General features: G+C 41.3%; 1 protein-coding gene across 1 annotated transcript in view; it reads left to right on the top strand.

The window, feature by feature from the left end:
* Positions 1 to 14,334, top strand: part of eif3hb (eukaryotic translation initiation factor 3, subunit H, b) — a 120,155-nt gene that overhangs the window by 101,396 nt on the left and 4,425 nt on the right. Inside the window, exons 5-7 of the mRNA XM_055634584.1 lie at positions 2,973 to 3,122; positions 10,183 to 10,303; positions 12,632 to 12,764. Of these exons, the coding sequence (XP_055490559.1) occupies positions 2,973 to 3,122; positions 10,183 to 10,303; positions 12,632 to 12,764 (404 nt within the window). The remainder of the gene's footprint in view (positions 1 to 2,972; positions 3,123 to 10,182; positions 10,304 to 12,631; positions 12,765 to 14,334) is intronic.

The raw sequence follows: 14,334 nt of genomic DNA, 5'->3' as shown, positions 1-14,334 counted from the left end.
GACGAGATGGAGTACAGGAAGGAGATAGAGAACTTAGTGACATGATATCATGACATTAACCTCTCCCTCAATTTCAGCAAGACAAAGGAGCTTGTGATTGACCAGGAAACATGGTGAAGTACATGCCGCAATCAGCATCAAGTGGCTAAGTGGACATGGTTGAGAGCTTCAAGTTTCTTGGCGATAATATTTCCAATGATCTGTCGTAGTCCAAGCACATTGATGCAATGGTCAAGAAGGTACACCAATGCTTCTGCTTCCTGAGAAGATTGAGGAAATTTGGAATGTCTCCAATGACTCTTACAAATTTCTTCAGATGCACCATAGAATGCATACTGACAGGTTGCATCTCAGCTTGATTTGCGAACAGCTCTACCCAAGATCAGAAGAAATTGCAGAGTGATATAGATATGTCCAGTGCATCGAACAGACCAAACTTCCTCCCATTTACTCAATCTACACTTCACGCTGCCTCGGAAAAGCAGCCAACATAAAGTCTTTTCCCACCCTGATCATTCCACCTCTCCCCTGCTCCTCTCTGGCAGAAGTTACATGAGCTTGAAAGCTTGCAGCACCAGGTTCAGGAACAGCTTACTCCCCGCTCTTATGAGGCATCTGAACAGCCCTTCCATAACCTAGGGCAGAGTCAATGCACCTCTGCCCTATTGTGAATTTTGTCTTTGGAACTGATGTGCCACAATGCTGGGCACTATATTCTGGACTCCATATCTATCCCATTACTCAATCTATTGCACTTGACTGATTGTATGTGTAGTATGTGTAGGAAAGAACTGCAGATGCTGGTTTAAATCAAAGATAGACACAAAATGCTGGAGTAACTCAGCAGAACAGGCAGCATCTCTGGAGAGAAGGAATGGGGGTTGTATTTATGTATGGTTTATCTGATCTGCTTGGATTGCATGCAGAACAAAGCTTTTCACTGTACCTCAATACACATGACAATAATAAACCTAAACCAGCTGATCAAGATACTGCTGTAACTCTTGATAACCTTCACTATCTACAATACCACAGTGTATCTTCAAACTTGCCATAATTTGTACATTTTCATACAAATCGTTGATATAGATGACAAACACCAATGGGCACAGCACCAACTTGAGGTACACCATTAGTCACACGCCTTTAGTCCAAAAAACAACCTCCAACCGTCAACTTCAGTTTCCTGCCATCAAACCAATTATGGATCCAATGGATACCTCTCCCTGGATCCCATGCAATCTCACCTTCCAGAGCAGCCTACCATGCAGAACCATATTATACGCCTTGCTGAAGCCTGTATAGACTACGTCTGTGGCCCTGCCCTCATAAACCTTGGTTACTTCAACTACACTATCAAATTTGTGAGACATGATCTCCCATGCACAAAACCATCCCTGTCTATCCAGATGCATGTATATCGTATCCTTCAGAATCCGCTCCAGTACTTACCACAAATGTCAGGCTTATTGTTCTTTAGTTTCCAGATATTAATGAGCCTGTCCCACTTAGATGATTTTTTGGGCGACTACAGGCGACTTCCACAAAATTTTCAACATGTTGAAAGTTTTTCGGCGACAGTGGCGACAATTTTTGCTGCCGTAGGTTGACATAGGTGTTGTCGTAGGTGCTAACGTAGTTTGTCGCCAGGTGTCGTAGGTGAATTCCATTAAAACTAGCCCCTGGCAGTCGCCTAAAGAGTCGCCAACGTAGGACAGGCCCATTATTTGCAGCCCTTCTTAAACAGAGGAGCATCGCTGGCCAGCCTTGCAGCACTTCACCCACGTCTAACAATAATTCATGTATTTCAGACAAAGCTGGTACAATTTCTTCTCTAGCTTGCCACAGTGTCTATATATACCTGATCATGCCTGGCAGATTTCTCTACCTTCATATACTTTGGGACAGCCAACACTTCCTCAACTGTAATACAGACTGTCCTTGACATCGTCATTAACTTTCCCAATTTCCTTAGTCTTCCTGTCTTTCCTGACTGTTCATAGAGCTTAGTGCCCATCTCTATTCATTCTCTTCAAGTTGTCACCAGTGTATCTCTCCACAAGCATAATATAAAGATAGGTTCAAAAATAAGTTGTGAAGAGGACAACAGACTACAAGATGTTATAGATAAGTTAACGGTAGGGCAAAGGTTTAACAAATAGAACATAATATGGGGAAATATGAAATTATTAGTTTTGGAAAAAGTAAAATATCGTTCATTTAAATTAGCCATTGGTGGAGCCATCTCTCGAGGAACTTTGTACTCTATTCGATCTTAATTGAGGAAGAATGTTAAGAGTGCAAGCAGTTCAGATAAAGTTTACACGAGATTAGCACCTAGAGTGAGTGGGTTTGTCTCATGAGACAAGGTTGGACAAGCTCATCTTATGTGTGCTGGAGTTCAGTACAGTGAGACGGAATTTGGTTGAAATGTATAAGATCCTGAAGGATCTTGACAGGCGGAAGTGGAATGGATATTTCCTCTGAGGGCAAATCTCTAAAAGTAAAGGATTGTACCTCGAAGACAATGGTAGGATTTTTTTTCTTTCTTTCAGGGCCTTGAGCCTTTGGAACTCTTTTTCAAAGGATAGTGGAAGCAAACTCTGAATATTTAATGGCAGTTCGCTAGATACTTCATAAGTAAGAGAGTGAAAGGGTACCTAGGATGTTGAAGCCACAATGAATCAGCCATGATTTTGTTGAATGGCCAGCATGATTAAAGGCCTGAGTGTCTCCTAATTATGTTCCTAACTGAAATCTTGAAATAGCCTGAATAAAAAGAAATGTTCCCAGTCCGATTGGGGTTGTTAATAAAATAACTGATGCAACTTATAAATCCATGTGAACCAACGTATTACTGATTCGTTTGGACCTATTTGCTGTATAAAAGCTAATTTTTAAAATATAATTTATCTTTATGAAGATATTTGAAAGCATTACTAATCTTAATATTACGTGTCTTTATCACCTAGAATAAAGAAAGCACTCATTACTTCCGAGAATATGTTTGAAGAAGTGCCCATTATTATCAAGAATTCTCACCTTGTCAATGTTCTGCTTTGGGAACTAGAAGAAAAATCAAGTGTGTCTGAAAAGCAAGAACTTCTCAATTTGGCTAGTGGGTAAGTTTTGTTGGATTAATATTATTATATTATGAATGTTAGTTTTGCTTCTGTAAAATAAGTGTTTGTAAGAATTGACCACTTGTGCAGCAATGGTGTCGGTTTATGTCATTAGGTAATGCTTGTTCGGCTGAAGTCACTGAAGGTGGACGTGCTCATCAATATTTCTGCAATTTCCTAACTAATCTTGCTGTAAACAACAGTTGTTAGCTTAGACAAATAGCATCAGCTATTAGCATATACATGGGATTTGGCATCCATTATTTTTACTTGTGAAACATGCACAGTTGCTGCACCACGTCCCTCAGACAAGGGTTTCATGAATGATTTATTTTTCACATGGAACAATTCTTAATATGAAATCTCAAAGGTGAGTTGTTATTAAGTAATCACCCAGATTATATTTGCAGAAGTATTACAGAAATGGAAACTGAAGGTAATTTTGCTAGCACAGTTACAGCAGCAAAATACTTATCTTTGTTGCATTTTATACCGCAAAATAGACAATAACCCAAATAAATCTGACTAACACCCTGCAGTGGTTTTCCAAAGATTTTTTCTGCTAACAGTTAAACATTTCTGCCTTTTGTCAAAGTCCCTTTCCTTCAAGTAAAAATACTAAATATGTAATACAAAAGAAATGAAGATGACTAATGACAAAAATTAAGTATGAGACTTGAAGATGAATAAAATAGCCAAACAAAATAGCAAATTATTGGGAGCAGTCGAGATTTTAGCAGATGACAAAAAATTATGAAGACACTAAAAATTAGGAATGAGAAGAAGCGTGGGTATGGATTTTAAAAGCATCCTCAAATATGTATTCAATGCAAAATGAGGGAGATTTTAAATCTAAAATAAGTAATATAAATTGAAAATGTTTTAAACTCTCAATATGTCCAGCAGTATCTTTTGAAAAAGAAACAAAATTAATGTTTTGGGTAGAACACCGTTCATTGGAATTGGAAAAGTAAGAAAACAAATAAGCTTTAAATTGCAGAGAAATTGGTGACCAGAGGAGAATGGATAGGATGAAGGGAATATCTATGATAGGGTGCGGTCTCTTTTTCTCTACTTTTCCACTGGGCCATCCAGTTGATTGATTGATGTGAGCAGTTATAAAGAAAATACAAGAGGGATATTTAAAAAGCTATAAAATACTGATCCAAGCTTTTGCTGAAAATTGAAATCCACTGACCATGCACTGTGGACAGCAAAGTTAAGTTCAAGTTCACATCTATTGCCACGTGCACCAATTAAGGTACAGTGGTATTTAATTTACCATGCAGCCATACAATCAAAAAGAGCACAATGCAATAGAATATAACATGAACATCCACCACAGTGGATTTTTCACTGTGGTGGAAGGCAACAAAGTTCAGTCAGTCCTACTCCTTAGTTCATCCATGGTCGGGGCCATGAACCCTCCACAGTCGCTGCTATGGATGGCCCGATGTACACAGGCCCTATCGTCGGGATGCTCGAAACTCCGACGTCGTGAGGGACGGACGGACACTCTGCGACTTGGAGGTCCCGAATCGGCCACTTCCTACTAGAGACCGCGGATAGGCCAACGGTCGGAGCTCTTCTCCGGCGATCCCCGGCGAGGGATCCTAGACTCCGGATGGTAAGTCCACGCCACGCCCGCGGCTAGAAGCTCCGGTGACCACAGCCCCATGATGACAAATAAAATTGTTAAAGGCACCAGGCCAGTGATCGAAGCACTCCTTTCTGGCGATCCCCGGCAAGGGTTGTTCGCCTGCTCTGCGATGGAAAAGTCCGCGCTGCTGGAGCTCCGGGGCTGACTACGGGAAAGGCCGCTCCAATCCAAGCTGTTAGGCCGCGACGGGAGGCGGAGAAACGACATGGAAAAAGTCGCCTCTCCATGAGGAAGTGACTAAAAAATGGTTTCCCCCTTCCCCCCCCAACACCCCCTACACAAGACACACTGAGAGACCAAAAAAACAAAGGCTTGGACATACCAAAAACAAGACAAAATAACGAACACGCTGCTGTCTGGGCAGCCGAATCACAGTGGCCCCCAACCCATGTATTGATATTTATTAATATTTAATTAATAGTGAGTTAATATTACAGGTAAACACCCACACATCAGTTTGAGGGGAAATGGTGGAGGGAATAAAGGATGAGATAACAGAACATTTAGACAAAATATACGAATTTCTGAAATTAAAATTGTGTTTAACATACAGGAATTTTATTTTGGATAGGTTAGGTGAGTGGGCAGGTTGCATGGCAGATGCAGTATAATGTGGATAAATGTGAGGTTAATCCACTTTGGTGGCAAGTACAGGAAGGCAGATTATTATCTGAATGGTATCACATTAGGAAAAGGGGAGGTGCAAAGAGACCTGGGTGTACTTGTACATCAGTCACTGAAAGTAAGCATGCAGGTACAGCCGGTAGTGAAGAAAGCTAATGGCATGTTGGCCTTCATTGCGAGAGGATTCGAGTTTTGGAGCAAGGAGGTCCTACTGCAGTTGTACAGGGCCCTGGTGAGACTGCACCCGGAGTATTGTGTGCAATTTTGGTCTCCGAATTTGAGGAAGGACATTATTGCTATTGAGGGAGTGGGGCGCGTAGATTCACCAGGTTAATTCCTGGGATGGTAGGACTGGCATATGATGAAAGAATGGGTCGACTGGGCTTGTATTCACTGGAATTTCAAAGGATGAAAGGGGATCTTATAGAAACATATAAAATTCTTAAGGGATTGGACAGGCTAGATGCAGGAATAAGTTTGTCTCACCAAGACCCTATACCACTGCAGTAGACGCCTCCCTCCCTGCTCCTATACTCAAATCCTCTGGTGCTACGGGGGGGGTCCTTCAAATGACTGGGGTTTACCATGACACCCAGGTCTCGCTGCATGCTCCCCCTTTCCGCACCGATTTAGATAATAATCTGCTTTTCCGGGTTGCACCCATGACTTTATCCCATTAAACTGCATCTCCCGTTTAAATGTTGGAGGAGCCCAGAACCAGGGGTCACAGTTTAAGAATAAGGGGTAGGCTATTCAGGACTGAGATAAGGAAAAAAAAAATGTCACCCTGAGAATTGTGAATCTGTGGAATTCTCAGTGGCAGTGGCGGCCAATTCACTGGATGTTTTCAAGAGAGAGTTAGATTTAGCTCTTAAAGGAATCAAGGGATTTGGGGAAACGGGGTACTAATTTTAGATGATGAGCCATGATCGCCAGTGTTGGAGCTCCGACCGATCTGGAGATCAGAGTTTTAGTGATGGATCAATGGATGGAGAACAAGCAAGGAAATGGTGTTATTTCAATGTATAATTATCAAAAAATTATCAAAAATGTCCTGTGTAAAGGATACTTCTCTCCAGAGTAAACAAGCAAGGAACATGTATCATGTTACAAGTAGGTATAGGTGTAATATAAAATATTTGCAATATGACTTGTGTGTAAACAAGCAAGGATTTGATAGCAAGCAAAGCTTTTCACTCCATTTTGGTGCACATGACAATAATAAACATAAATATGACATGCACATGCTTTTATTACGCTTTATTTTACTCTAGACCTTTCATTTTCTTACCCTTCTCATGGAATAGGTCATAACTGAAACATCTCCATATTATGTGCCTCTTACTAGACAATTAAAATTTTGTTTGCTGACCTCTGTTTCCATTTTATTGCTATCGGCTCTTCATTGACTTTTTTAAAATCATGAATTTTTACCCTTTGACATAGCTTGTACTCCACAGATACTAGTTGCACTCGGCTTGGCTAATTTCCCAGAAGCAAGTCTGTGTTCCTCATTGTTCTCTTGAACAAATGTTGGAAATCCATCAGCCTTTTGAACCCTCCATTATTGCTGCCAAACCTGTATTTGGATGGTCGTTGTCCCATCATCACTTCTCCATGGCTTTTACCCTCTGCAAATTTACTCCTCTCTGTCCTCCACAGTCCAGTATGGTCCCAGTGGATAATTGTGGCTTTGTGTTCCTTAACCCTAATTGGAGATTGTTTCACCATATAATCTCTTAAGTATTTTCCTTAATCCAAGCTGTCACCCATCCTCCTTTCTTTCCTGTCCTATGTTTCCTGAACACCATGTATCCAAGAATAGTTTTTCTCATTTGTCTTTTTTTTCTAGCCAAGTTTCTGTTATTAGCATAACATGTTTCATAGTTCCTGCGGCTCACCAACCTTGTTTGAAAAGCTTTTTAGGATCATAGTGTATGAGTGTAATTACACCTTAAACCACCTTGCGCTTCCTTTAGTCTGGATATACCTGAAAACCTGATGTGATTCATCTCAGCTTCTTTCTGAGCCCCCCACCATGACAGAAACTAGTCTCTAGCCAGTTCAATTGACTCCACGTGATATCAAGAAATTGCTGAATGCACCAGATCTAGCAAAGGCTATGGAATCAGCCAACGTCCTCGTTGCATTGCTAAAGACCTCTCTCCAGGATCAGCTATGTCTCTAGCTAAAATATTCTAGTACAGTTATAACACTGGCATTTACCCATCACTGTGGGTTATTGTCCAGGTATATAATGTTCACAAAAACCAGGACCAATTCAATCTTGCTAATTCTTACCCAATACCTCTGCTCTGAATTATTGGCAAAGTGATGGCAGCTCTCTTCGAAGGTGATATGAAATGACATTTGCTCTCCCACCACCTTATCAAGGACCAGTGCTGATCAACAATAAATGCTGGCCTTGCCAATAGTGCTCAGATCCCAAAAATGAATAAAATTCATCTATTGCCTTTTATCTATCCCATCTTTTCCATGTATTTTTCCCCCTCAGAGCTAGCTTGCTGTGTCCTTCATTCTGCTAATTCATCCATGGCACTATCAAACCATCTATGAGGGCATCCATCTACTGCACCATCTTCCCAACCATACATGTGCTGTACCTCTATTTCCATACTCACACACATGCAGCACGAGTATTCCAGAAATTGCTATATTTGAGCTACTGCTTCTTAATCTCTATCCAAAGTACACATTTCACACACCAAATTAAAAGATTACACAACATTTTGAGGGTTTTCTTTGGTGGGAATTGAGTGGGTTGAATTGATGTGAGGACAATTTTCTGGAGAAAGCCTAACCAAATAGGAGAGTTTCATTTTTGTGCAGTAATTTATTGGTGCATTTTAAGCAAGCATGGATGCCCTCATAGATGGTTTGATAGTGCCATGGAGGAATTAGCAGGATGAAGGACACAGCAAGCTAGCTCTGAGAGGGGGAAAAAAATATCTGATTTTGAAAGAATCTAAAATTGTAATATATACCTTGAATATATTCACGCAATGCCTTTAATTCGTTCATGGGAGAAATGTCAGAATTGTGGGAGGAGTTGGGAGGGACAGGTAAAATTTACAAATGTATTGATGGAGATTTGTTCACTACTATGGCGTATTATGTGTACGTGCTTATAGTTCATTTACCAAACAGTGATCCATTCTAAAATATTCAAGGATGTGTGTGTCCTAGAAGAAGCTTTGTGTAGTAACTACAGGTGCACAACCTTTTATCCGAAAGCCTTGGGACCAGACACTTGTCGGATTTCGGACATTTTCGGATTTCCGAATGGAAGATTTTTAGCGTAGATTAGGTAGGTAGCGCGGGCGGCTTGAAAAGTCTGGAGCGGCTGCCTCCTCCCCGGAGACTGGGGAATCATTGTAAATCATTGCATAAATGTTAGTCAGTTCGTTTGGAGAGATTTTTGTGGGTGGTGGTGGTGGTGGTGGTGGGGGGGGGGGGGGGGGGGGGGGGGGTGAAGGGGGAAACTTTAATTCTTAGTCCCCTACCTGGTCGGCGACTCCCAACATTGCGGAGCTGGGGGCTCCGTCCGGCCGCGGGCGGCGCCGGTTGTAGCTCCGACCCCGGCAACTCTACCCTGGCTGCGCGGCGCTCCAAATCCAGCGCCGCCCGCGGCCGGACGCCCGCAGCCCCAGCTCCGCGAATGTTGGGAGTCGGCGGCCACAGCGCTCCGGAGCTTACCGTACGGCGACCCGGTAAGGCATTGCCCGCTCCCCGCTGGTATCCCAGCGCTGCGACGCCGCCGACTCCCAACATTCGCGGAGCTGGGGCTGCGGGCGTCCGGCCGCGGGCGGCGGTGGATTTGGAGCGCCTCGCAGCCAGGGGTAGAGTTGCCGGGGTCGGAGCTACAACCGGCGCCGCCCGCGGCCGGACGGAGCCCCCAGCTGGGAGTTGGCGGCCACAGCGTTGCGGAGCTTACTGCACGGCGACCCGGTAAGGCATTGACCGCTCCCCGCCTCTCCGACCAGGTAGGGGACTAAGAATTAAAGTTTACCCCTTCAACCCCCCCCCTTCACATAAAAGCCCTCCAAACTAACTGACTAACATTTAAGCAATGATTTGCAGATGTTTAAGTGTCTCCCCGGTCTCCGGGGAGGAGGCAGCCACTACAGTAGTACAGACCTGGGTTGACCGTGGGTCGTTTCGGGTCAAGTTTGGCGCCAAACGCGAGCTTTGGTGTGCAGACCAAAGATCCTATAGGATCTTTGGTGCAGACGACATCCTGGAAAAAATGGCCGGTTTTCGGAGTTTTTCGGTTTCCGGAACTCCGGATAAAAGGTTGTGCACCTGTACTTCATAGCTAAGTTACAGATCCAGATTTAAATTGTCCTATTGCCAGGTTGCAGGTGAATTAATGCTCAATGATTTTGTAGCTCCTGGCCCTAAATTGTAGTTTTATCATAAGACCCATGTTTCAAAAATGAAGTCATGCAAGTTCTGAAACATGAAAATCTAAAAGTCCAAGAAAAAAAATCTACAGCTTCCTTGTTGAATTTTTGTGCAAATTTCCACAGAATTCTGCTACTCTGGGTAGAAAATGGCCATTGCTACTAGCTTTGCAGCTAACAAAAACAGGTCTATGGAGGATGCCATCTCCCTTGCACTATATTCAGCTCTGTATCATCTTGACAATAAGAACACCTCTGTTGGAATGCTATTCATTGACTACAGTTCAGTTTTATTTGAGAATGAAAAATATTTTGTGTGGTGAATGATGCCTATAAAATTTGTGTCTGCTAGAAATCATCTCGAGAAGAACCTCCAGCTTTTAATGGACAGAGTGGATGAAATGAGTCAAGATATCATTAAGTATAATACTTACATGAGGAATGTAAGTAAGCAGCAGCAACAGAAACAGCAAGTAAGTAAAATCAAAGCTACGACTTATTGCATTGGCAAAGTTTAGAAGAAATACCATTAGTCTGCTATCACTCAATGTGTATACAAAATGTGGTGGGCACAGACTTTACAGCAGTTTAATGATTATGTCATGGTGGTTAATCTAAACTGGGAAAATTGAATCACGCCCTTTGGATTTCATACTTTTAAAAAACTCTTTAAAGAAAAACATCCTTTTTTGTTCGCCTAGTATTTTTCTTTCCTTGTTTTTTTTTCTTGTTCTTTTTCAGCACTGAGTGCTCTGTTGGCTTCCTTTCCTCCCTCAGGGAAAGGTCAGTTTTCTTTCATTTGCTGAGTCAATGCTGAGGTATTTGGCAATCATTTGAAAGTTGTCTATGTTGAATATATGAATATTTTGCATCTTCAGATACATTTAAGAACTTTGTTTCTGTGTATTAACTTGAATTAAGCATACTTTACATGCACTATTTTCCCATGATGTGTTTTTAAAATGTATGCATTGCAATTTGGAAATAAAAGTCATTTTTAAAGTTCCAAGTAATTGTTCCCCTTCTAAATTTAAACTGCGTAATTCATAGGTTTATTTTTGTAATACATCCATTACATACTACAAGGAGTAAGGTTTTTCATTTGAGATTTTGCCCATCTATATAGTTTGTTTATTTCCATCTTTAGGCATTGTTCCATAGAAAGGATTTGTAGAAGTATGATACTTGAATAGCTTACAAAGCTATTATGCTTTAAAAAAAAAACCCAGATGTTTACAGTTTATATGATGGGACATGGTGAATCAGGGTTTTCAAAGGTCAATGGCAATGAGCACCATGTTATCTTGGCACAGTAAAAAACTTATCTCTTGTCATTAGTTATCCCTTGTCATGTGCACTCAGCAGTGATTCCCTGGCATTGACTCTCTGCTCTGCTTCTGAGCATCAAATTCAGAAAGTGATGAAGCCCACAACTAATGTAAGATTTTTGAACAAAATACTGTTTTGAATATCTTTTGCTGGGTCCAACCGGTTAGTCTTTATTGGCTAGGTCAAGGCTGGCAATAATGTGATAAACTGAAGTGTGTAGCGTGCTTGATTTTGTAGTTCAATTCAGAAGCAGGTTGCACAGGTCGAATGAAATGAGTTTCATTGGAACTTAGTTTGTAAAGTCACTTGCCATTTGAGAAATGAAATGGTTTAAGCATGCTTATATGTGTTCAATTTTAGTCATGTTTTTTCTTGGCCATTTGAATAGATTGAGAAGATCAACACATACCAAATGTTAGTACCCATATCGCATGACATACGATTGAAATATTTGCAAATAATCGTAATATAGTTGTTTAAGGGACAATGTTGGGACCTCTACATCCAAATTACTTGTCAACTTCTGAAGTGGCCAGTGCCATTCAACCAAATATTATTTTTTAACTGGGGTCCTCATTTGTAATTTAAGGGCAGTTAACACTGTCAGCCATCATAAGCTGTCAGTGTTAGAGGGAAGTACTGACCAGGCACGTTAACTTTGATTTCTACAGTCTGCAAGAAAGTGACAGTGCTCATTGCTGATATCAAAGATCTTTGTGGTATGGATTCCCTTTACCCCACATTGATAACTGGCGTCCAGTCGCAGTGAACTCATCAAGCAGGCAGCAGATTTAAATATTCTTACAGGCGACAAATCCTGGAAGTATAAGTGTGCTTTGACTAAATTAAAACCGTTTACAGACAGTGAACATTAAAAAAAGAAGCCAAAGAGTTCTGTATCATTTTTCACCTACTGTTTAGTTTAAATCTGGAATATTGAAATAAATCTGTGGGAATTATACTCTGTCATTTTATAAGATACAGTGGAGTTACTATAAGCGGCTGTTATACCTCTGTAAAGCCATTTAAAACCGCAATACAATTTCATCAGCAAAGTTGAATGTTTTCAGCACCAATTTAATCCGACTGGTGTGTAAACATTCGAGTGTATCACTAGTTTGTTGCTTCTACTAATTACCCATGGGAAGACTTTAAAATCAAACCCTGTTGAAGAGGTCATGGTGGTTGTCCTTGACAAAAGACCTAGATATGTGTGTTTAGTTGTGCACATGCTGACTCAAGTTGCTGTCAGATATCCTCCATTAAGATGATGTGCCACAAGAGATCCACTGTTAGTCTCCTCACAAATTCCAGGCTCATCTATATTTCCTTCTGGATAAAAGCATGGAAAGGTGATAATGAATGTTTTTCTTCCTTTTTAATTGCCAGCCTTGCCATGCAAAAGATGAATGGGATTATCCATAGTAATTATGTGAAATCCTTGAATTGAGAACATGGTTTTTGTTTTGCAGTATCTTCACAGACGGCAGCTGGAAAATACCCAACGGCAGACCAGAGGGGAGACACCATTGCCAGAAGAGGACTCCAGCAAGTTATTCAAACCACCTCAACCACCACCAAGACTGGAAACACTGCTTGTTGCAGGTTAGAAATTTATATAGGAAGGAAAAGAGCAACCCGAGTATTAAACAGTTCCATGTCAAGGTAGTACAGTTAGGTAGGTCCACAGTGAGGCTCTTGTATTCTCCCCAAACTCAAGAGGTTCAGTGAAAGTGCTTTGCACAAAATGCTGACCATCTGTTCAATCTAGGGGTTCTCTCCAGTATTTTGTTTTTTTTGTTCAGTAGAGCCCCCTCATTTTCCCATTCCTCTCATAAGTCATTCTGATAAATCAATGGGCCAAAACTTGATTGGCGTGGTCACCAGTTCCTTTGGAAACTGCTGATGTCTACTATTCAGAGAGAAGCAAGTTTTGAATTTATGCAGGCACCCAGAGTCCAGCGTTTACTAAGCAATGTAAGGTGCTGAACCTGTCACTGCACTTTTTTTCCCTGGGTTCTATATGGAGTCCAGTGGAGGACCCCATTCTTGTGGGAAATCCTCAACATTACACCAAGGGATTCACCGCACAGTCTGAAGGAGAGTCTCGGCCCGAAACGTCACCCATTCCTTCTATCAGAGATGCTGCCTGTCCCGCTGAGTTACTCCAGCATTTGGTGTCTATCTTCACCACAGAATCTATGTTTGGTCATAGCTGGAGACCTCCTTGATTCCAATGGATGTTCTAGGCTTATGGATTTGGAAGTAAAGGGTCATGTGAATTATTGTAAAATGTTTTATTTTTATTTATTTATTTTACATTTTTTACAGTCCTAGTTTTTAAATTATTTACTCTAGTTTAAATCATTTTTAATTTTGTATTACCATGGACATTTACTCCACATTATAACGTTGTAAGTAGACAAACCTATGCCCCAACTTTCCCTGCTGTTAGCCCTGTTGGGCAATCTGGGGTAACCTCTGTTCTCCCGTTTAGTTCATAAATAGATGGTGTGATAAATCAGCAAGATCAATTGCCTGCATCTGTAAGTGCAGGCATACATGGATCACAAGCAGTGGTTCTACGCAGCTAGCCCATGTTCAAGTTGGCCCAATGCCATTTGGTAGTGAATTAGGGTCAGTTTTGTGCTACAGTCTTGAGTTTAGCGTGAGTTGCATTGACGTCTTTCAGTGTCGCTTCTCACGTACTCCTTAGCGCTGGAAGGGAAAGGAGACTTTCATTTGGTGACATGTGGCTTGCCTTAAGACCAAGGTTCCAAAAATAGTGTAGACGTAATCTGTTATTTAAGCATATTTTTCTTAGAAGTTTAACAGCATGCAACTGGAACAAATCGTGTGTTGGCATGTCTGTTGTTAAATGTTTTCTGAATTATTAAAAGCGGTGTGTTTTTATTAATAAGATTTGATCAGGTTTGAGCACTTCTCTTTGCATCACTGTATCTCTAAATTGTGAGTTTTTCTGACCGTCATTCACACAACAACCATTTAGAGTCATAGAATCATACAGCATGGAAACAAACCTTTCAGCCCAACTTGTCCATGTCAATCATGATCCCCCATCTAAGCGAGTCTCATTTACCTGCATTTGGCCCATATTCCCCAAAACTGTCCTATCCATGTCCTTGTCTAAGTGTCTTTTAAATGATGCCTCCAC

The sequence above is a fragment of the Leucoraja erinacea genome, chromosome 4, assembly GCF_028641065.1.
Source record: "Leucoraja erinacea ecotype New England chromosome 4, Leri_hhj_1, whole genome shotgun sequence".
Classification (NCBI taxonomy): domain Eukaryota; kingdom Metazoa; phylum Chordata; class Chondrichthyes; order Rajiformes; family Rajidae; genus Leucoraja; species Leucoraja erinaceus.
Note: the sequence above shows the minus strand (reverse complement) of the source record. Positions and strands in the feature narration are given on the sequence as shown.